The sequence below is a fragment of the Brassica napus genome, chromosome A4 (genome assembly GCF_020379485.1).
Source record: "Brassica napus cultivar Da-Ae chromosome A4, Da-Ae, whole genome shotgun sequence".
Classification (NCBI taxonomy): domain Eukaryota; kingdom Viridiplantae; phylum Streptophyta; class Magnoliopsida; order Brassicales; family Brassicaceae; genus Brassica; species Brassica napus.
Genome location: NC_063437.1, coordinates 10542342 through 10565542, shown reverse-complemented (window position 1 = coordinate 10565542; position 23201 = coordinate 10542342). Strand labels below are relative to the sequence as shown.

The following is a 23201-nucleotide window of genomic DNA, read 5'->3' as shown; positions in this document are numbered from 1 at the left end:
TACAAATGAATATATTTAAAATGTTGTAACAAAATCTTTTTAAAATCTTCTTAGAATCTTTTTAAATTTACTTTCGAAAATCAGTTAGTTTAATTTAAATTATCGTAAAATATAATTAGAAATTAAAATTGAATATAGTTTTGGTTTATCAACGAAAATTTAAATAAAATATATTTACTAATAATTTTTAAATATTTTGTTAGAAATAAATATTATTTCTATTTTAATTTTTGAATTTATTTCTATTTTAATTTTTTCAAATTTGTTTTCTAATAAAATAAAAATCATGATTTTTTGATGAGTGATATTTTTATTTGGACCATCATTTAAATTTTCTATTAAATGTATATCACTAATGCTAATATATATAATAGTTTTAACTACTTTAATCATAATATCTTTTATATCATTTAATTTTTAAAAAAAAAAAATTAAAATTCTAACAAATCTCTTGAAAAAGATTATAATAAGATCTTAATTGTCATTAATTGAATATAAATATTTTCAACTAATTTTGTAATTAGTAATGAAATGTTACTAAAAGAATAAAATTATATCCTATTTTATCAATTTTATAATAATATCTATCATTTTAAATAAAAATATGATAAAATTATTTTAAATTGATAAGTTAACATATTTTATTTTCATAAATATAAAATATTTATGCTAAAAATATAATATGTTGGTAGAACGGGTTAATATTAGTAAACTATATAATACATGTATAAAAATTTAACTTATCTTACATTATTTTAATATACAGTAATTTATTATATAAAATTAATAAACATTAAAAAATTACTAAAAAATCAAGCGATTTGAATTATAGATCATGATTATCAATACTATTAAAAGGGAAGGAGTTTTAATAAATCTACTTAAAAAAGTTGTTTGGACCTTTTAATTAACTAATAATATTTTGGTCTTACTTTGATTTGGACAAACAATATATTACCTTAAATTTCTCTAACAATCATGTAGTCAAAGTTTTTATTTATTGGACCCATATCTTTTTGTAAACGAAAATATTATACCATATATATAAGACCACATAAATTTGGTTCACGAAAATATAATATCACGTACACTTTATTATACTCTTCTCTAAATATGTCTCATTAACTTCATAATTAAGATAAGTTTAAAAATTATATATTATGTTAATTTTATTTTTATTGATAAATAACAACTTAGTATTTAAGATAAGTTTAAAATTATCAAAAACCCAACAAATCTTTTTTTTAATGCTCAACAAAAAACCTACAAATCTATACTATTAAATTAGCCAAAAACCTCGCATATAAATCTTAAGTTTCACCAACTGAACAAATGTAACTTTTATAAAATGCACAAAAATATAGTGAAATGTTAGATTTGGGGATTTAGATATTCGGGTCAAATATTAGTTTCTTTCAGGTCCAAGTTCTTTGGGTGTTGGACATTTATATCCAACTAGATATTTAAATTATTATTTTTTGTTCAGATCGGTTCCTTTTAGTTCCAGGTCAGTTTGAGTCAATAATTCAAGTATCTGTAAAATTTACTATGTAATTTGGCTACGTAATGAGTCTAGCTCGGTTTGAGTATTTAGGACAAAAAGATCTAAAGAATCAGAAAAGCCAAAAAAATCAAAACACGAAAATACCCAAAATCAAACAAATATTAGAAATAACTAAATATCTACCAAAATCTTACCCGAAAACTAAAAATATCTAATATTTTAAATATATTTGTAATTTTTGAAAGTTTACCCAAAACCTGAAACTATAACAGAAAACGCGAATCCAAATTTTACAATAATATTTTTATACTGAGAACATATATGAATTACTCAAATATACATAATATGAACAAAACATTCTGGGTACTTTGGGTACGTGGAATCCAACAGAGACCCGCAGGTCCAAAAAAAACTAATAGGTACTTTTTTCCTAATCCCGAACCTCAACCTGTATTTCGTATTAGTTTGGTTCGTTTATCAAATTTGGGTAAAATTTTGATACTTAAGAAAGAGTTACATAAGAGCGTATATAAAAAATCTCGAATAAACTTATTCATAAGTTATATAATTTTAAACAAATTTCTGTATTCGATATAATACGACTTTATAACATAATAATATACAATATACTCAAAATATTATCTCATACCCAACTTCGTATATAAGCCATAAAACCCGCGCTTTCGAAGCACGGATCAAAATCTAGTAATAAATTAAATACAAAGTTGTTTTCATGTATCTTGTTTCATGCATTAAAAAATTTAGTTTAGTAATCAAACGTAAATTCAATAGGACAAATATATAATAAGCAACATATATATGTGATGATTTTAATTTACAGCATGAAAACTATAAAATTATTATATTTAGCATAATTATACAAACATTTAAATATGTGAGTAACATTAAAAATATATAATAATTATGTAAAACAAATATTTATATATATAAATGTGAAAATATATACCCGCATAACCGTGCGGGTGGAAATCTAGTATATCCTTACAACATAAGTGATGAATTAAAAATAACAAAAATGTCTCTTGGTTTTGTCAGAAAAACTTTACGAGTTCTTACCTCCTTCTTTAAGTTGATTCTGCAATTGACAGACAAAAACTCTTGCACAACTTGAACAACATGAGAAGAATAGAAAACCTTAACTGTCTTCAAGAACCTGCAATTTTTTTCCATCTTTTTCGAATTGACTCACTGCCCTAAGTGAGACATCTCCATGGATCTCCTCCGCAGCTTCCATTCATTTGCTCAGCCCTCTTCCCCTTGAATAAGTTAGCCAGTTTCATGGGGGTGGGGCTCTCTTCTCTTTCATCGTGTCTTCGCCTTCCGGTGCGTTTCCGTCCTCCTCCTGATCCACCGACGTGTTGGTCTCCTCTTGTGCCGCTTGAAGCTCTCACCGCTTGAACTGCCGGAACCACCAGATCCTCCCAACGCACTCACCAATGTCATGTTTTGTGTACTTTCCGACACACCCTTCAACCTGTTTCATAAACAACTTTCTCAAAATTCCATATTGGGAATTCCCTTTTCCGACTCCGGCGTATTTGACCAGGGATGGTGTTGTTCCCTTTGTGACCTGTGACCACTGATGGCCCAAGCTTTTTCTTTAAGGATTTGTATTCTGTAGTATCCTGATATCTGACATACGATCTTGTATTAATTTTCTTATTATTTTGTTTCGAACATCTACCGTTAGATATTTAAAAACTGATTTGTAATTTTACCCCATTTCTCTTAGCACTTTTGCAAATACTTTTAAATTTTGCATGGATACCTAATTATTTTGTATATACACCCCAAATGACTCAATAATATATAATTTTCTCAAAAAACCAACAATTTTGATTAGAATTGCCGGTGCCACTAATCTAAACCCAAAAAAAAAACTTTAGCCGATACAAATTTGACCAGCAAATGATTAAAAACTAACATTAAAATCGTACAAAACTTCTGTTCCTCGAAATGATTTTTTTTTGTCGTGTTATTCATCATACCAAATCAGCAAGAATATATAACCAGAATAAAATTATTTAGAGCTGAAGTTTTCACATTTTTGATCATAAATAAAAAAAGATTCAAAATTTCAGTGTTATGTCATATGAATTTTTTTCTTCTTCTTCTTTCTCTTCTCCATTAAATTTCCCTTTAAAGCAGATAATCTAGGAAGACATCGATGATGGTTATTCATAGATTTATCCTTTTCAGAATTTTCAATGACATCGAGCTCACCAGAGTTATCACCAGATGATTTTTTACTTTCTTCACTTTGACTTTCTAATGATTCTTCAAAAATTACTTCTCGTTGTTCTCTTACACTCTCTCTGAAAAGCTCGGCTAGTTTCTTCCTTCGTGGTGCTGGAGCATATGAAAACGATGCTGCTCGAGGCTTCTCTTCTTCGAACAAAGGGTTGTGGAAACGAGGATGTTTATCTGAAAAACTACACTTTGGAGTGTTTCCACGTGAAGGAGTGAACTCTGCACAATCAACAGCTCAAATCTTAAGTTTACTGAAACTTATTAACGAAAATTATTTCGCTTATGTCCTTTCTCAAAAAAAAAAGATGTTATTTCGCTTAGCGTTACACAAATCTAATATGTTGTTGAGTTGTTCTAACATCTTTGACGTGAATTTTAAAGAAACCAAACTAATTATGTATTGATAAGGGAAAACTGGCATTTGAAATTCTAATACTATCAGAGACAAATGTGATAGTCAACGTACCTCCATTGACGCTGAAGAAATCATCTTCAGAATCGGATTGTAACCATTGATTTGTATCAAAGAAGGCTTCATCTTTGCTACTTCCTGTTACATTAGAACAATTTACAAACTATCAAGACTTCTTAAGAAGAAAAAGACATTTCAAGTGTAAGAAATCACGCTTTGAAACTCTCACCTTGGGACACAATTCTAACATCACTAAAAACACTCCATGTTCTCGAAGAAAAGAAATGGAATAGACCAAAAGACCAGGAACCCATCAAATTACAACTAGAAATTAACAATGACACCCAACTTCTATTTATATATAAAAAGTGTGTATTTCAAAAAAAATCTTAGCCTTATTGAGGATTTGGATTATTATTTAAGCAGCCATTAGTGGAATAAATCTCTCTATTTTAACGGGAACCAAATCAATGATTGAACAAAACCATTTAAGAACATGACTTGATATTCTGGACAAATTGAAAAAAACATATTCATGGAAACAAAATCAATGACAGACTGCTTTTTAAACAGAATTACTTGTATATTGCCTTACTAGAAACATGATATTTTCAAACTATTAACCGTATCAATTCAAAGAGATAAAAAGGTTGGTCTGTATCAATCACATCGAACACGGTCAAGTTATAAGGAAATGTTATCATGAAAATAAGTACCGAAGCTTCTCTTAGAAGAGGAAAACGACCAACGATATTTCATTTGAGTAACACTTGGCGAAATTTCACTTGGGGCTGTCGTTCGTGTAGCCGATGGAGTCAAATTCTCCTTTACTGGCGATTCTGCACATATAAAATCAACACATACGTCAAACCGAGTTTTGGTCAGTAAAGTAGAAAGATTATTCGAGAAACCATTATATCCGATTTTATATGATAAAACTACGCCAATGGTTCATTTGCCAATGCATGTGTATAAACATTTCGTTTTCTCGTACGAAATGGTGTATATAGTATATACATGTAAATACACATAGGTGAACAACTAAATATATACGGTTTGTAAATTGTTAGATTCATGTTTATAATAGGTTTCCAACTTAAAACCAATTGGTGATTATGGGATTGATCATAACTCTTTATATATTACTTAATGCTTCTTAGAATTTTCGACGTGAGATATATATTCCTAATTCCCTTACTCGAGATGATGGTTCTTATCGGCTACAAATCTCGGAACTTTAAAACATTTATACTCGATCGAGTTTAGTACGACATTTATAACCGGTCGGAAAGATTAATATTAATTAGGAATTTAGCGTATTTACGATATGGGTTTTGATATCATGTTAGATTCATGTTTATTATAGTTTTTAACTTAAAACTAATTGGTGATTACTAGATTAGACCTAACCCTTTATATGTCCATTAAAATTTCCGATGTGTATAATATATCCCGAATATAAATCACATGGACGAATGATAAACAATGTAAATCACACCTAAAAAGGAAACATGCGTCACGTAAAGATTTATCAGACGAGAAAAAGTAATACCAGAAGTTTTCTTAGCAGAGGAAGACGTAAAACTAGGTTTATCCTGAACATAACCGTTCTCCTCCGCCTTCTCCGGCGAATTATCCACCGGAATAGAGTAATTATCTTTCATGAGAGATTCGGGGATTGCCATAGTTAATGTTTCCATGAGATTCCCTCTTCGATGGGCAAGTGATTTCTCATTTTTGTCGAAAGTCTAAGTTCTTATAACTCATAGAACTGACGCACGTTTTTTATTCAATTAAAAACACAATCCTTTTAGAAGATTTGATTTGAGGATTGACGTTTGATATGTATTGCTTCGCACGCAGTCGAAGAATTTGGCCGGCTGATTATTATAACTTTACTCGGACATGGGTTGTACACTCGGCTCTTGCAGAGAGAGTGCGAGCTGTAACTATAATACTATATTGATGGAGCATGTCAGAACGATGTGGCTGTTAGTGTTAGATATTAACTTTGATTGTGTTGGTAAAGAGAAAATACTTTTCCTAATTATTCTTGTTATTTAAGAAGGGGATATTGAATGATTGATTTGAAGAAAATAAAATTTAAAACAAAGGATTTAAAAATAAATTTAGTCTTTATTTGGAAATTGATTAATCATCTATACTATTAAAACAAAATGCATTTTTTAAGTGTCTTTATGTTTTGAAAGTATTTACAGAGTCATGCCACTGCTTTATTTAAAACCTATACTTTAAATTAAATTTTTTTTTTCACAAAATCATTAGCTTCCAACAAAACAGTATATTACCTTATTTATCTATTCCTTTCAACTAAATCGTTTAGGCATAAAATAACTATCTATATTATTTCTATTAATACATATCTTGTGGAAAAATTCAGCAAGAAATCTAGGCTTGATTTTGGAGACTGAGCTCATGAGCCACCGCTAAACCAATGACTTCGGCACCAATCACGAGGGCGTAGACGCTTTCTTTAGCTATCTTTTCCGTTGTCTGTTTAATCCTCTAGAGATTCTTCTTTAATTGTCCGCAAGGTGTTTGTGAAATCTATGGCTGAATTGTAAAAGTATTTGATGGCATCTTTTGATATGTTGAGCCTTCTTGAGTCCGTCGATGGTTTTAACGTTTCTTTCAGCGAGTTGATTAATGGAATTTCAAATACTTCAGCTGTTTTTTCTTTTAAAAAAATTACTTCAACTGTATAGCTCTTTTGTTTATCAGCTTATAGTTAAAAAACCACGCAAATCCTTCTCTCGGCGAAAAAAAATGCTGATATTTGATGTTTAATTAGATTGTTTTTAAAAAGAAAAAATATTTAATTAGATTGTGCAATTGGTATTCTGAAAGTTTATGGTCTAGGACGTAGCTGCATCTGGGTCGGAAGACCAACATTTCTTCTAGTTTACATGGGATTAGCCATCACTTTGGCATTACCTAATTGTGAAAAAGTAAGTTCTTGTAAGATGGTATATTCCATAATTTGATTACATACAAATAAAACCAAAATTTAACAAACTAGTTCTTATGAAGATACAATTTAGTAAGTACTAGCACTACAAGAAAACATGTCATATTCTGTTGAAAATATTGACCACATATTTTTTATTTATTTCTTACCAAAAACAAATTTTTGGTTTGTTTGTTTTAACTTCAGTAACGATAAGATGAAACTGATACCATTTGTCCTCCTATTTCTTGTATCATTCGCTAAAATTCTTGAAAGGAAAATATAACAGAGTTCCATTAATCTCTCTGTCGATTGTTTTTCTCATTGTAACTAACCATTTATTAAGATGCTGCGTTTGGTGTGAAAGGAAGTAGCGCCCCCGGGGAAGATGGTTTGACTGGCCTGTTCTACCAGAAGTATTGGCATATCGTGGGCCCAAAAGTTACACAAGATGTTTTGAGCTTCTTTAACACCGCGGTGATGCCTGAGGGTTGGAACCATACGCAACTCAGCTTACTGCCGAAAACTCTCAACCCTTCTGATATGAAAGATATGAGGCCTATAAGCTTATGCTCAGTTCAGTATAAGATCATATCGAGAATCATGTGTGATCGACTCAAAAGGGTTCTTCCGGATTTGGTTTCTGAAACCCAAGGTGCTTTTGTGGCAGGGAGATTGATCACTGACAACATAATCATCGCTCATGAACTGGTGCACGGGCTCAGGACTAATCAGAAAGTGGGGGAGAGCTACATGGCCATTAAGACAGATATGTCGAAAGCATACGATAGAGTTGAGTGGAACTTCGTTGAAACTCTACTCGAAAAGATGGGCTTTGATCGTATCTGGGTGAGATGGCTTATGGCGTGTATCAACTCAGTCACCTTTGCAGTACTTCTTAACGGTCGTTCCCATGGTTTCATCAAACCAGAACGAGGTATAAGACAAGGGGATCCCCTGTCCCCTTTCCTCTTCATACTGTGTGCTGAAGCCTTAGTGAGCATCCTCAACCACGCCGAAAGCCAAGGTCGTCTTCATGGGATAAAGCTCACTGAAAAAACGCCGGCGGTGCACCACCTTTTGTTCGCGGATGATAGCTTACTGATGTGTAGAGCAGACTTGATGGAAAGCGAAGAGATATCGAGGTGCCTTCAGACCTACGGCAGCGCTTCTGGTCAGGTTATTAATACTTCGAAGTCATCGATTATATTTGGATCGAAAATACCTGAACCAAGAAAAGAAGAGATCAAAAATACGCTTGGGATTCACAAGGAAGGTGGTGAAGGCACCTATCTGGGTCTCCCTGAGGTTTTCAAAGGTTCTAAACGTGATCTGCTCAACTTCATAAAAGAAAAACTCGAAGGCAGACTGCAAGGATGGTACTCTAAAACATTATCGATGGGAGCCAAAGAAGTTTTGATCAAATCAGTGGCTATGGCTCTTCCCATCTATGCCATGTCTGTTTTCTTGCTTCCCAAGGAGTTATGTGCCAGAATTACAAGCGCAGTTGCAGAGTTTTGGTGGAGTAGTGGTGACAAGAAACGGAGGATCCCTTGGGTTGCTTGGGAAAAATTGTGCAAACCGAAAAATATAGGAGGTATGGGATTTCATGACATTGGGAGATTCAATCAGGCTCTACTCGGTAAACAGGCTTGGAGGATATGGAGCCAACCTGACTCTCTTGTGGCTAAAGTTTTGAGAGGAAGGTACTTCTCTCGTAGCTCTTTCCTTGAGTGTGGCACTGGTACACGCCCCTCTTTTGCTTGGCGTAGCATTCTCCAGGGGAGAGAACTGTTGAAACAAGGTCTTTGTCGCTACATAGGGAATGGAGAGCAAACAAATGTGTGGGTTGAAAACTGGATCATTGACACTGTGCCTCGCCCACCGATGTACAGAGCAGATAGTGTTATTGATCTCACTCTAAAGGTGTCCGACTTACTCATTTCTGGCTCAGACAGGTGGAATAGGAATCTGGTGCTTCAGACATTTACTGATGAGGATGCAGCTCGAGTACTCTTTCTAAAGCCAAAGATCTCTCAAGAAGATGATTACCGGTGGGGATTCACCGAGCATGGAGCTTATTCTACGCAAAGTGGCTATAGATTGACTGAAGCAATCTTGGAACTAAATGCACAAGGAGGCCGGACTATACCACCAATTGAAAAGAAGCTTTGGAGTGACTTATGGAAGGTCAAGGCTCCTCCTAAACTTAAGCACTTCTTATGGAGGGCCATGTCTGGAGCTTTAGCAGTAAAAGAGCGTCTGCAGACCCGAGGAATCCCAATCAACAACACTTGTCAGAGATGCGGTCAAGCCAGCGAAACCATCTGCCACGCTTTGTTCACATGCAATATGTCCCATCAGGCTTGGGAGTTGGCCAACATACCATTGCCTCAAGTAGGCTTCTCGCGGAACTCGGTATTCCTCAACTTGATCCATCTCATCACTCTGTCAAAAAACCATAACTCTGACGATCGCATACGACAAGTCTTTCCATGGATTATGTGGCAAGTTTGGAAGGCAAGGAACTCTCTGGTCTTCAAAAACCTCCATGTTAATCCACACAATATAGTGGCACAGGCTTACGAGGAGGCAGAGCTATGGCGACAAGCTCAAAACATAGTTCCCGATTCAGAGGAGGGGACGGTTAACAACAAATGGCGCAAACCCCCACAAGGATCTTTCAAATGTAACATAGGCTCTTCTTGGAGTAACTCTTTCAACCCAAGCGGGGTCTCATGGATATTGAGGGATTACAAGGGTTTTACCACTCTCCATAGCAGAAGAGCCTACTCTGGTCTACGGTCCAAAGAGGAAGCTGATCTTTATTCTATGTTATGGGCAGTTGAAAGCATGCGGGATCTTCGTCAACATCACGTTTCCTTTGAGTCCTCCTCTCCTGAGTTGAGACAAATCCTGCTGAATCCGTACCACTTCAATCACTTCCACCACCTTGTATCTGCTATTATGTATAATTTGCAGGCCATCGAGGGGTGGAGTATTCATCACACAAGCCTTGAGTGCAATTCGGCTGCAGGTGCAATAGCTGCTTCAGTGACAACGGGCCGACGGTACCAATCGTATGTTGCTTCCAACGGTCCTGCTTGGCTCCACACTCTTTTAACAGTTGAAGCGGCCTCGTGATTCCCTTCTCTCCAATCTGCCCTCTACCTAATGGTTCGCTTAGGGCCTTTTCTTTTTCTTTACGGCAAGATGCCTACTGGTATCATCTTTGGTTTTCTCTTTTTTCCTTGTTCATGGGGTTTGTATTACCCTACCTTGTACTAAGGGATACTCGTTTGAGTCCCTCAAACTCTTTATTTGAATCACAAACCAGCGTTAAAAAAAAAAAACTAACCATTTATTATCCTATAATTAGTGTATAAAAATTCAGAATGAAGTATATATAACTCTCCAAGATCTCAAATCAAAAACACACTTCCGTCTTTTCTGTCTCTTTTAGCCTTTTTTCTTCACATTTCCTTATCATAAGCAATACAGCCATGGCAAGGATCTCTCTGTTTTTATCTTTAGCCTTCACTCTCTCCCTTGGATTATTGTTCCTTACCGTTTCCAGTCACACACCTCCGGTACCATTATTTCCAAAAACTGTATCCGAACTCCAAACCTTACCTTTTGCCAAAATCACTGAGATCTTAAACCATAAAGAAAAGTTTTCCCCAAAAACCGCCAAAATTAAGGCAATGTTCACAATGTGCAAAGGCTATGTTGAGTACCTTGAGAGCCTCTACAAATCTGAGAATCCCATCGTAGATGTTTTAGGTATTGCCAAGACAAAATATGCCCTAACAACCAAAGCGATTCTTGCGGTGCAAGCTAGTATTATCGGTAAAGTCGACAAGAAAAATTCCTTCAAGCTAATGAAAAGCTGTGCTGGTTTTACAAAAGGGCTTCTTCATGTTCAAAAGGCGATCCTAAAGATCTCAGCCAAACATAATTACAAGGCTGATGCTAACATCAACTTTCGAGAATCGAAAAAGATCGGTGATGCTATGCTATATTTCAGGAATTCGATCAATGATTTCATGGATGTAGTTAACGATTTTGAGGAGAAGAAGATGAAGAAAGTTGTTCAACATGCAAGAGCACTTGAAGGAAGAGCAATTTATCACGGAAGAGAATTAATCGAAGAACAAGCAGAGAACAAAACAACTGAAAAAGTCACCGGTTCGGACCAAAGTAAGTATGACAAGTATTCCCAGTTCTTTGGTTCTTTTTTCGAAGGTAAGCAACACGGAAGAGAGTTAACCGAAGCTCAGGCCGATGGAAAATTCAACAACTTGTATGAGGAGTTTGCTAAATATATGCCTTACCTCGGAGATAAAGCTCACAAAAGAAAACTACTAGAAGATCAAGCAGGAGTCAATGCCGGAGCTCAGGGCAGTGGAGAATTTAAAGGTTCATTCGAAGATTTCTTCAACTTCATTGGTGGTGAAAAAGTTCAAAGGGATTCCGCTGGGAAGATGAAAGTCGCCGGAAAGATGGATTCAGGTCACTGAACCGGGCACATTAGAAACTATTTGTTTCGAAAGAGGCATATCATCACAAGTCATATGAAGGAAGCACGGAGTTCATCTATATTTAATTTTTTGTACTTCTATATTAACAACATGAGAGAAGGAAAGTTGCCATAATATATTTATCTAATATGAAACAAAATTAAATTTGCATCAATATTCTGAATCATACTATTTTATTATTAAGTGAAAATGTTATGATTTAGTGGTTGAAAAATGTGATTCGGCAAAAATGACATGTATTGATGACTCAAATGTGACGTCAAAGCAGGGCCGTGCCTGAATAAAAGCTGATAAAGCATATGCTTGAGGGCCGGTGAAGATATTTATTTTAAAGGGCCAAGATTTTCAGAAATCTTATGTAGCTTAACCGGTTGTATCATTGGCTTGGGTATATACGTACCTGGGTTCGACGCCTCACAGCTTCTTTTTCTTAGAATTTTTACAGATTATTTAAAAGAAATGGGCCAAAAAAATATTTATGCTTCAGGGCCAATATATCTCAGGCACGGCCCTGCGTCAAAGCCTACTCGGCCTTAACTTGCTTACATGGTCTTAATAGTATGATTTAGGGATGGCCAGTCGAGGTCCCAATATTTGGGTTCATACAGGTTTCGGATTTTCCGGTTTATGAATTTCCATTCAAATATTATAAATGTTCAGGTCAGATTTGGTTCGGGATTACTTGTGTTCTGTTTGGGTTTAGTTACATGTTCAAAATCCGGTTACACCCGAAATAGTTTTGGTTTCGAACATTAATTGAGTTATCAGTTCCAAAAATATTGATTTGTACTTGATTAAACTTATTTATTTTTAGTGTTTTTAATAAATTTGTGTGCGTCGTTTCCTCAAACCATATTGCTATCCTTCACAATAATTTTTTGGGAGTCTGTCCTGGAATTATATGTGACAACATATATCATGACAAATCAAAGCTTAGTACAAATGACGTATAAAGTTAAAACTAACAACTATCAACTCCATAAACGTAAGAAATGCTATTTTAATTTTTTTTGTTAAAACAAAAAATATTTAAACTTCAAAACAAATTTATTCATAATTGAACTTTAAATGCAGTTGTCAAAACATTAAAACATCAATATTGACCTAATACAAAAAATACATAATAAACCAAATATTTGAGTTAATTATTCATTTAATAGATAATTATTTTAGGTACTTAATAATATTTTAGTGTATTTTAGATACATATTAGAGACTGAGATTGGGTTTGGTACAAATTATGTTTTGAAATTTTAATTTCTTTAAATTTTTCAGATATTCATTTAGGTTCGGGTTTGACTCGGATAAAACCTATAATCTGAAATACCGTAAAATAAGATCCATTTGGTATTTATGTCGGGTCCAAATTCGTTTGGATTCATTTCTATTCGCCCGTGTTTGGTTTAGATTTTTTGGATTCGGTTTATTTGCCCAGTCTTAGTATGATTGGAGTTGAATTAGTTTCCTTAAATTACATTACATTTTTGGATCAGTGCAAATATCTCACCGAAAATTATAACTACATATTATAAAAGAATTGAACAAAATTGTTTACTAAAATATCTCCCTGAAAATATATTTTATCAGTTCAAGGAATACTAAATATTTGCAAATTTAATGATTATTTTTTATATTCACAAAATATAATAATTTTGTATCCCCTATATATTATTTGAGAAGCATTACAACATTTTTTGTAACCACATGTCATCACTAGAATGATTCTTAGAATCCTTAGAGAAATAGGATGGTCCATCTAAATATATAATAAGATTTTTATTAAACTAACCATAAATACATTATTAATGTTATGCATTACTTCCTTAAATAAAATTATGGAATTGCCTAATGTGGCTAAAGTATATATATGACAATTAATTATTTTGAATAATAAATATTTGATAAAAATAAGTGTGTCTTATATTATATTTTTTTAATTTTAAACTATTAAAATAAATTAAACAACCATAGTAACCATATAATAAAAATTAAATTTTTTCTTTATATATTATATTTTAAATTTTTAAAAACGAGTATAAATTACTAAAACTGTTAAAAGTTTCACATTCAAATTTTGTGATCCATAGTTTAAATTTTTTGTTATGACATGATACAAATAATTAAAAAATCATATAAGTTGAAAGTCTCATTTAATAAACATTAAAATTAAAGATATATGAATATATGTATATATATATATATAATAATCTCACAGTGAAAATTTTGTTATCAGTAATTTAAATTTTTTGCTATAACAGATACAATGATAAAAAAAAATGAACAAAATGCATTATTTAATAAATATTAATAATAAAATATATTATATATATGTTACTATCATTTAAATTTAATTATATATCATATCAAATAGAAAAAATATTTTTTGGATTAATAAAATTTATTTATATGTTCGCACCAATTTAATTATATAACTAATAGTTACTAATTTTTTAATTATTCAATATATATTTATTATTTCATAATATGTTAGAAACATGTAATATATAAAATAGTTTATATATATAATGTTCATCTCGCACAAGGTGCAGATTTTAACCAGTATATGAATATACGTTAAACAACTTTGAATCGTAACTTCTCAAGGAAGCTTAACTTTAACAAACTTATCGATATAAAGAATCCCTTCCTAGTTTCTCATACCTTAAACTTCCACACGTCTTAATTACTGTAGTTTTGTTTTTCTTTTTCTTTTTTGTAAATGAGTCTTACTGTAGTTTTGCTCTTCATTTTTTTTTTTTTTTTTTTTGAACACAAGTTTTGCTCTTCATTTCCTTATTCTTTTGTTTATATTGCCATTGATTGATTATTTTTTATTTACCATTATATCTAAATAAATAGAGTTATTTTTTAAAAATTATTTGCATAATATTCTTGGTATACTAATGTATTTGTTATTTCTTTTCTTTGTAGATTAATATGTCAATTAAGTAAGAAGGACATGAAGTAAGATTTGAATATTCCGACTGGTGGAATATTGCCTGAGAAATTTGACATGAATTTTTTTATAGGAATTAGTAGCAAGAGATAAAATTATATTTCACTTATTTAAAGTTGGATATTTATCAAACTGAGGACAAACCAGTTAAACTTGTGGTTTTAATAGCCAAACGAAACTTAACCGAACAAACCAACAAAATATATTATCTAAAAATTAATTAATTTTAAAATATAAATTTTGATAAAAATAATCTCACGTTCTAAAAGAGAGTGAGTTCGAATTTAGCATTTATTAAATAACATCTTCTCTATTAAAATGGAAGTACCATTTTTATCTACTATTTTGAAGTCTACTATGACCATTTCATTAATCACATAATATGACATAATAATTAATAGGAATATTAATAATAAATTAATTTTAACTATAGATTTGAATTTTATTTTCAGTTATAACAAAATATGTTGAGAAAAATCTAACAAAATCCTATTAAATTTTTAAATAATTTTTATTAAGTATTGCATTAATTAATTTCGTAATTAAGTAATATAATGCTTTCATTTAAATAAATTATCATCTACCACTAAAACGTGTCAAATTTGTTAATCATGTCTGATTTTTTTTATACAAATGAAGTTATTAACATATGTATACATCTATATATTTTCAAAAATCATATGTTGAAGAATATTTTTTATTTGATTATTTCAAATTATGAAAACTCGAAAACGTAATAAAAAGGTAATATGTATAAAACAAACCCCTATATTAATAAAGTAATAAGAAACCTAAACAATAAAATTAAAGAGTTATAAAATAAATAACACTAAGATATAAATTGTATATTTAAATTTATATAATAATATCAAAATTAAATATTTATAAAATGAAAATATACCCGCACGATGTGCAGGATAAACTCTAGTTTTAGGTTACAGTGATACCATTAAGGTACAATGCTATTTGCCATCCAGTTATCCATTCAACTCAATACCAAAAGAGAGAAAAGTACGTGACATTCAAAGCGGGCGTAATAATAATATCGGCCAAGTGGTTATCAACGTGCTAATATAAACATCTCTAAAAGACCAATAAACAGCAACGAATATGAATTTAAGCTTGGCTCCGTTGAAGCTAGTTTATTACATCAAACATTGGCGTTGGCATTTGTCCAAAAACAATAAAACTACCACTTCACATATCACGTGGACAGAAGAAAAAGTATATCAGCCTTCCTTTGGCTTATTACATCTCTCAACCTTCTTCAAGCTTCACTCCTAAAAGTTCACCATAATGTCGGTGTACCCGTAACATAAAGAAGCGAATGATCTAACGGGACTCTACAAGGCAAGAGGATTCCTTTGTGCAATGTGGCCATAAAGGAGATAGCTCGACGACTTTCCCTATGATGATGAGCGTTGGTGACACCAATCCAGCTGCCTGAATCTCAGTCGCAAAGTCTTTAAGCTCAGCAAAAACCTGCATCATCCCAAATATAACCTTTTAAAAAACTTGAGAGTAACACCCACATAAAAAAAGAGAGTATATTGGTTGGTCGCTTACATTACGCTGAAGAGGAGTGGTTCCACGTTCAACCGCAACAGCTGGTGTATCACAAGGTAGACCGTGGTCCATCAGTTTCTGTGCAAGTGAAGGTAACGTTCCTAAACCCATATAAACAACAAGTGTCGTGTCAGGATCAGCTGCATTCTCTGCGACGAAGAGAGGGTCGGTCCCTCCTTTCCTAGAATGACCAGTGAGGAACCTCACACTAGTTGCAACACCTCGATGCGTCAATGGAATCCCAAGCTCTGCTGCTATCCCAGACGCCGCTGTAATCCCTAAAATCAAAACCATAAACATCCGGTAAGATAAGCTAGCTCAGTCACAACAATCATACAAGTTCCTAAACATTCATCAGAAACAACCAAGTGAATGAGCATAAGAAAGAAGATTACCTGGGATAACTTGAACTCGAATCCCTTGTTGTTGCAGAAAGTCCATCTCTTCCCCACCTCGTCCAAAAACCTGAATCATCAAATCAAAGTTACAAAGGAGGCCAAAGGAGAAAGTATATAAAGAAGCAGAAAACAAGAGCTTACCAAAGGATCTCCACCTTTAAGCCTCACAACAGTAGCACCAGCTTCAGCAAAACTAAGGAGTAGTTCATGTATCTCCTCCTGTAACAACATCAAAAGAACTAATCATTGTTCCAACTCCATCAATTCAATTTAGACTTCAAATCATAAGCAATCAAATGGGGGTGTACCTGAGTTCTGCTATGATAGCCAGCAGTTTTGCCGACATAGAGAAGCCTAGCATCAGGAGCAACCAACTCCAGAACATCATTAGAGACAAGCCTGTCGTAAAGCAGAAGATCAGCGCTTTGAATGACTCTGACAGCTTTCAAAGTCAAAAGCTCTGGATCTCCCGGTCCTGTCCCGACCAGGTACACATCTCCTGGTCCGCAATCACCGCCTCTGCATCCACTCTCTCTCTTCTCTCTCAGAACCTCCAAGAGCTTCTTTAGCTCAGGCAGCTGCGACGCGATGTCGTTTTCCCTGACAAAGACTTCATCTTGCTGATTGGGCGACGGTGGCGATGGAGATGGAGTGGATGCTTTGTACAGCCACTGATCCCTCTGGTACCTCTCAACAGAGTGCTTCTCCGTGAAGGGTGAGGAAGAAGAAGCAGTGATTTGAGTTTTGTAATGGAGAGAAGAAACAGGCTTATGGTTTGTCGAATTGGTGCTCTTCCAGTTTCGAAGATTGGATGAGAAATTAGGAATCCGCTGGACAAGAGCCATTCTCTAAACAAGAACACACACGCCTGCCTTAACAAGATTCACAGATTAAGAAGGAAGAGTCGTTGACACCAACTTGATGGCTTTTTTGCACATATGCGTGAAAGCAGACATTTTTATAATCGAATTGATTTGTACTTTTTCTGATGACGAAAGGGCACCCCCAGCTGAGATATTACTAACCCTTTGATGTGTTCAAGGGGACTGTGACTCTCTTTACTCTCTCGGAGCTCAAGCCGAGGGTATTTTCGTATTTTCGTTGGGTCGCCCACCCGTATGCTATTTTTGACAAATATTATAAAACGTCCCCAGCTTTCGATTTTGCTTTTGCCTTCCATTAGTCTATTATCAAACATTTTCACTGACCAGAAACCAACAATAGACCAAAAGGAGGGGAATTAACAATACCTGTGACTGCGAGTCGGAGGAATCCGTATGACGTGAAATCAACAAGGCGGAGGAAAATCTCCGGCACGGTGGAGACGGAGGAATTGATACGATCTCCGAAGAGGAGAAACCGACATATACAGATTTGAGCTTAAGAGATCTTTTGAACCTTTTATTGGGCCTTTAATAACGGCCCACCTCGAAAGTCCACGCAGTGCCACGTTGGATCAATGGCCACTATCGGTTAAGTACCACGTAGACTCTTAACTGGACACGTGCTGTACAAAATGACCTAGGCGGTAGAAAACCTTTTTTTACCACCGCTATTATGTTTGGAACATTGAGATTTGAACTGAAGAGTGTGCTGGCCAACTCACAATTTGATCAAATTGTTTACTTCTTATCTTTTATTTTCCCGAAATATTCAACTTCTATTTTTGTAAGATTTAGTAAATTTTAAAAAAATACCATATTAGCATTAATATGCACAATAAAAAGTAAATACGGTAATATATCTACAAATATTGAAATGCAGTTTTAAGAAGGTTTGGCTTTATGTCACCACCTAATTAAGAGGCTTTTAAAACCACCTAATTCAAAAAAAAATTAAATGTACCATTTTTTGTATTTCATAAAATAATTTTGTCAATATAACTTTTTTATTAATTTTTAAGGTGCAATGCATAGCCAATTGAAAAACAGATTAAGCGTGGCTTAACAAGAAGATAAGGAGAAAACAATCTAATTAATTTATTAAAAGAATATTAGATCTGTTTTCAAGAAGCTTGTTTCGTACACCGCATGACCGTTTCATTACCATTTCTTCTCCACTTCTATTTTACTTATTTTTGTAATTCAATTGCTTTCTCTCCCTCCTCACTTCACCCTAGTTTCAGTATCTGCGACGCTTTTAAGTCGTCTGCTCTTTAAAGAAAAAAGGGTAAAATCCCAGAAAAAAAGGGGATCAAAGTCAAATGTTTTACTCGCAGCAATGCCTCGTGTCGAGGAAAGGACCTTTAGGAGCGATTTGGGTGGCTGCGTACTTCTTCAAGAAGCTTAAGAAAGCCCAAGTCAAAGACACTCATATTCCTTCCTCCGTTGGTCTGTGTCTCTCTTCCTCGTCCTTCTTCTTCACATTGTTTCCTTCTCTCTTCGTTCTGTAAAGTTTATTATTGTTCAGCGATTTTAAAAGGTTTAGACTTGATTGAGTGGGTTTAATGTAAACTTACCCGAAATAGAAACTTAGGGTTTCCTTTTCATTTGTATTTGCAAGCAGATGGGCAAAAGAAGAAGCAAATGACTTGAATGAGTTACAAAGTTTGCTTCTTTTGCTCATTAGTTGGCAGATTAAACCGAGTCCTTTGTTGGTTTTTTCTCTATGTTGGTTGTTTTTGCTGATTAGTTGTTTGATAAAATGCCTGAATGAACCTCTGAGCTTTTATTTAGTGATAAAGTTTCGATTTTTCTTAAGCAGTCTGATAGATAAGAACAGAATCTGTTCAAAAACACTCTTTTTTCTCATATAGACTCAGCAGCTGAGCTTAAGTCCAAACACTCGTTTTTGTACTTAACTGTTGTTTTGGATCTTACAGACCAGATCTTGCAGAAGGAGTTGGACCTTTTGACATACAGAGTCTTAGCGTATCTTCTTCTGGGTGTTGTTAGAATATATTCCAAGAAGGTGGACTTTCTGTTCGATGATTGCAACAGAGCTTTGGTCGGCGTAAAGGATTTTGTGGCTAAGGAGAAGAACAGAGAGAACACTAATGTGCCTTTGCCTGCTGCTGCGTCTACGAGCTTTTTGTCAATTGCTTTGCCTGAGTGTTTCGAGCTAGATGCTTTTGATCTTGGGGTTTTGGATGATTTTCACGGGTATTGTACTTGTTAGTCCTGTACCGTAATGTAGAGATCGTTATTATTAGTCTCACTTCTTTTTTTTCTTTCTTCTCAGGGGTAATGTTAAGCCTCAGGAAGATATTACACTTAAAGAAGGTAAATTACTACTGACAAGTAACAACTCTTTTCAAGTTAAATCATGTATTTATACTACTGTATTGCGATGAAACAGATGGAGGTGCTGGTCGGGATACAGACAGCATGGACCAGTACTATATGGAAAGGGTATGGCTTCTCTCCTGATAGTATACTGAGTATAATATATACTTGATATTGTTGTTTGAACCCATTCCTATTTGATCACTTGTATACAAGTGGAAATATATGTAATGAAGATACTATTTTGTGGAGTTGCAGTTCGACATGGAGGAAGACCTCCTGTCTACGTTTCATGAAACTTTTGTTGCCGATCATACTGATACTAGACAGTGAGTATGATACTTTTTGGCTCTGTTTACATGTAATCAACAGACACAGGCTCATTTTTCTTTGTTGTATTCGTTATTTCAGTGAGAGCTCTGCCAATGAGATGGACATAGATGCAGAAAATGTCAGATATGCTAGTGGAGAAACATCAGTCGGAGTCGCTGAAGCAGAGCCACTGAACTCCAAGAAATCATCCAGAGATCACCAAACTGCATCTAGGCATAGGGAGGATCCAGAATCAGATGACATGCTTGTGGAACCGCAAGTATCTGAAGGTATCATAAGAGCACACAAGGAAGCAACAGCTAGAGAAACCATATGTACCATTGTGCAGAGACTAGAGGATCCAGAATCAGATGAAATGCTTGGAGAACTGCAAGCATCTGGAGATATCAGAAGAGCCCAAGAGGAAGAAACAGTTCGAGAAACCATATGTACCGTTATGCAGAGACTAGAGGACCCTCATGAATCCCCAGGAGATAATCTACATAGAGACGGGCACATGGAGAATTCAGAATCAGAGAAAACATGGGTGGAAAAGACGCCTCATGACGGGTCCCTACCATCTGAATGCAAAAGTCCTGAAGAGATTCACCGGAGTGAGGATCAACCTTCTGGCGACTCTAGAATTGATGGGGAGAAAGAAAGTACTCGAGAAGAACCAGAACCAGAACCAGGTTCTATGAGTAAAAATACAGACTTGCCTGAAGGCATAGAGAAACATCGGGGCCATAGTGATGGGGAAATGACAGACACTGACATTTACCATGGGTCTCATAAAAAGCCATATGAGACTCCTGAAGTGAATCAAGTTGGACACAATGTCACCGAGAAAGGTTTTCTCTCAGACGTGAGTTTTTCAGAAGAGGGGAGTAAAGGATCTAATGCTAAAGATACGCCAGTTGCTGCTACTCCCAAACCAGCTTCGTGGCTGAAAATCTCTGAAGGTGGAGCCTTTTTAGAAATAAATAGTTGTGTGTTTTTAATGTGTTATCTTATATACTTTGAAATACAGGGGAAACGAGCCATCAGTTTTCGATCATTCCAACGCCGGCTAGAAAGGAGTCTTCTCGAGTTTCACGGAAGAGAAAATGTCTGATAGATGATGAACTGATGATTCCGAGCAAGTAAGAGATCTTTTTGTAACCTTGGATTTTAATCATCTGCGGAGTTCCATATATGTGTGTTATACTTCTTCTCTTTTATTGTAGAGTTATGAAGAAAATGATAGAAGACCCAAGTACATTGGTTGCAAAACGAAAAAGAGTTCCTCATACTGACTATCCTGAGAAAAGAATCAAACGTTTTACCGATCCCTCAAGAAGTTCCTGGGACCCTCTGATTCCATGTAAGTGAAACTTCAGAGTTTGCAATACCTTTATTTCAGATTGTATTGTTGTGTGTGCTGATTCTTATAATCATATCACAGATGGTTCTTTGGAACTTCAGTCACTTTTTTGTCAACCTATCAAGCTTAAAGAACAGAACACTACAGAAAGTCCTAAAGCTGCTAAAACTGCTGGGCGGATGAAAAGGTCTTCTCTTAGAACAGTTGGAGATGTTTCTTCCTCTGAGCAGACTGAGAATGGTCGGGAAATTATGGAAACTCCTCAAGCTGCTGCTCTTGCTGAGCTGAAAATTACTGTTCCAGAGACGGGAACTAGCTCCGTAGCTGGGGGAAGTTCTCATCCAACAAATGTTCCTCCAGAGACTCCAGTGAAGCCTGCGGAGCCAGCACATCTTGCTCCAGAAACCCCAGCAAGGACATCAGAGCAAACAGGGATTGCTCCAGAAACACCAGTAGTCTCTGAGCAAGTAGAGATTGCTCCTGATACGCCGGTGAGGGATTCAATGTCGAAAAGATATTTTAACGACCATGAGATGTGTGAACAAGAAACAAGACCTGCAAACTCCTTCACCTCCTTTGAAGAGCGCCCGTCAGAAATTTGCGAGGATAGAAGGGACCTTGATGCAATTTTGATGAACGAGGAGGTACTACTCCATTGCATCATATAACAGTTGCAAAAGAAAGCCTTTTTTAATAGTTAAAAAACTGAGCATTTGTTTTTGCTTCTGCTTCTGCTTGAGCAGGTGAATGCACATGATGAAACAGAGGACCTGCAACAAGGTAAACTGCCTTCTGCTCTTATTCTAAGAATGGAAAGCATCCAATATCTTGAAACGATAATTCAGAAGTGATTTCATGCCAGTGCCCCAGCTTTTAGTTGACTAGTTAGAAATGGATTGATGCATTTTAAAAACTGTATGTTGCTTTTTGTGAACAGTTTCAAGCATAAAAAACGTAGACAACTTATTATGGGATCAAAATCTGATCGTTATGTTGTTTGCTGCATGTTGATGTGTTTCGTTGTACTGTGTTCTTACGATGTATATTACTGCTTTGCAGAAACATGGTCAGCAAGAACAAGGTTGGTAGACTCACATCTTTGATCTCAGTTTCTTCACTTTGCATATATTTTCAGATAAATATATCAGGATTTTCTGTCTATGGGTTGTACAGGAATGTGGCGAAATTTCTGGAGAAGACGTTTCTGGAGCAGAGGGAGAAAGGAGAAGAAGAAAAGGCGAGTTTGTTAGAGCTGTGCAGAGGAAGAACTCAGAAGGAAAGCGCAAGACTCTTCTACGAGACTTTGGTATGTCACGCCTAGTTTTTTAGTCCGGTTTATCTTTTGTGGGTTTTCAAGTTTTGGAATCTAACTGATTTGATATGGGTAAATTACAGGTGTTGAAGACGAAAGGTTACTTGGAAGTGAAGCAAGATCATCCATATAGTGATATTCTTCTCTCTCGGTTCACCAGACAACAAGAAGCTCGTTGAATAGCGCAATAGCTAGGTTTCTTCTCTCCAGTTTAGGTTTTCTATGTATCAAAGTTGTTAGGTTTTTGGAAATTTAGCCTTTTTGCTTTCAAATCTGTGGACTTGTAGAGTGATCAGTGACCTGAATCCTGAAAAATACATGAATCCACCTAGCTAACGTTGAGCTTAAAACAAAAGACTACTCTCTTTAAAACT

General features: G+C 34.7%; 5 protein-coding genes across 6 annotated transcripts; 3 read left to right on the top strand and 2 right to left on the bottom strand.

The window, feature by feature from the left end:
• Positions 1 to 2864: 2864 nt before the first annotated feature.
• On the bottom strand, positions 2865 to 5872 carry LOC111215356 (uncharacterized protein At3g27210-like). The gene is made up of 3 exons (XM_048778135.1): positions 5740 to 5872; positions 4242 to 4325; positions 2865 to 3994 (listed from the first exon to the last, which is right to left on the bottom strand). The coding sequence occupies exons 1-3, from the start codon at positions 5870 to 5872 to the stop codon at positions 3609 to 3611; spliced, it is 603 nt and encodes a 200-aa protein (XP_048634092.1). The 3' UTR covers positions 2865 to 3608.
• A 1763-nt stretch (positions 5873 to 7635) lies between these two features.
• Positions 7636 to 10299, top strand: LOC125608173. Its single transcript, XM_048778134.1, has one exon. It carries the CDS (start codon positions 7636 to 7638, stop codon positions 10297 to 10299), a length of 2664 nt encoding a protein of 887 aa, XP_048634091.1.
• A 238-nt stretch (positions 10300 to 10537) lies between these two features.
• On the top strand, positions 10538 to 11924 carry LOC125607936. The gene has a single exon (XM_048777494.1). The coding sequence runs from the start codon at positions 10659 to 10661 to the stop codon at positions 11673 to 11675; it is 1017 nt and encodes a 338-aa protein (XP_048633451.1). The 5' UTR covers positions 10538 to 10658; the 3' UTR covers positions 11676 to 11924.
• Positions 11925 to 15747: 3823 nt separating this feature from the next.
• Positions 15748 to 17649, bottom strand: LOC106372704 (S-adenosyl-L-methionine-dependent uroporphyrinogen III methyltransferase, chloroplastic). The gene is made up of 5 exons (XM_013812978.3): positions 16925 to 17649; positions 16758 to 16835; positions 16614 to 16683; positions 16219 to 16496; positions 15748 to 16134 (listed from the first exon to the last, which is right to left on the bottom strand). The coding sequence occupies exons 1-5, from the start codon at positions 17459 to 17461 to the stop codon at positions 15985 to 15987; spliced, it is 1113 nt and encodes a 370-aa protein (XP_013668432.2). The 5' UTR covers positions 17462 to 17649; the 3' UTR covers positions 15748 to 15984.
• Positions 17650 to 18621: 972 nt separating this feature from the next.
• On the top strand, positions 18622 to 23192 carry LOC111205384 (sister chromatid cohesion 1 protein 2). Of its 2 annotated transcripts, XM_048777490.1 has the most exons (13): positions 18622 to 18946; positions 19438 to 19717; positions 19797 to 19837; positions 19914 to 19966; positions 20099 to 20169; positions 20252 to 21114; positions 21183 to 21294; positions 21379 to 21515; positions 21597 to 22159; positions 22259 to 22295; positions 22575 to 22596; positions 22689 to 22821; positions 22911 to 23192. In XM_048777490.1, exons 1-13 carry the CDS (start codon positions 18820 to 18822, stop codon positions 23004 to 23006), a joined length of 2535 nt encoding a protein of 844 aa, XP_048633447.1. In that variant the 5' UTR covers positions 18622 to 18819; the 3' UTR covers positions 23007 to 23192. The 2 variants fall into 2 exon arrangements, with proteins under 2 accessions (XP_048633447.1, XP_048633448.1); XM_048777491.1 differs by lacking the exon at positions 18622 to 18946 and having other exon boundaries at positions 19681 to 19717; positions 20287 to 21114.
• Positions 23193 to 23201: the final 9 nt, after the last annotated feature.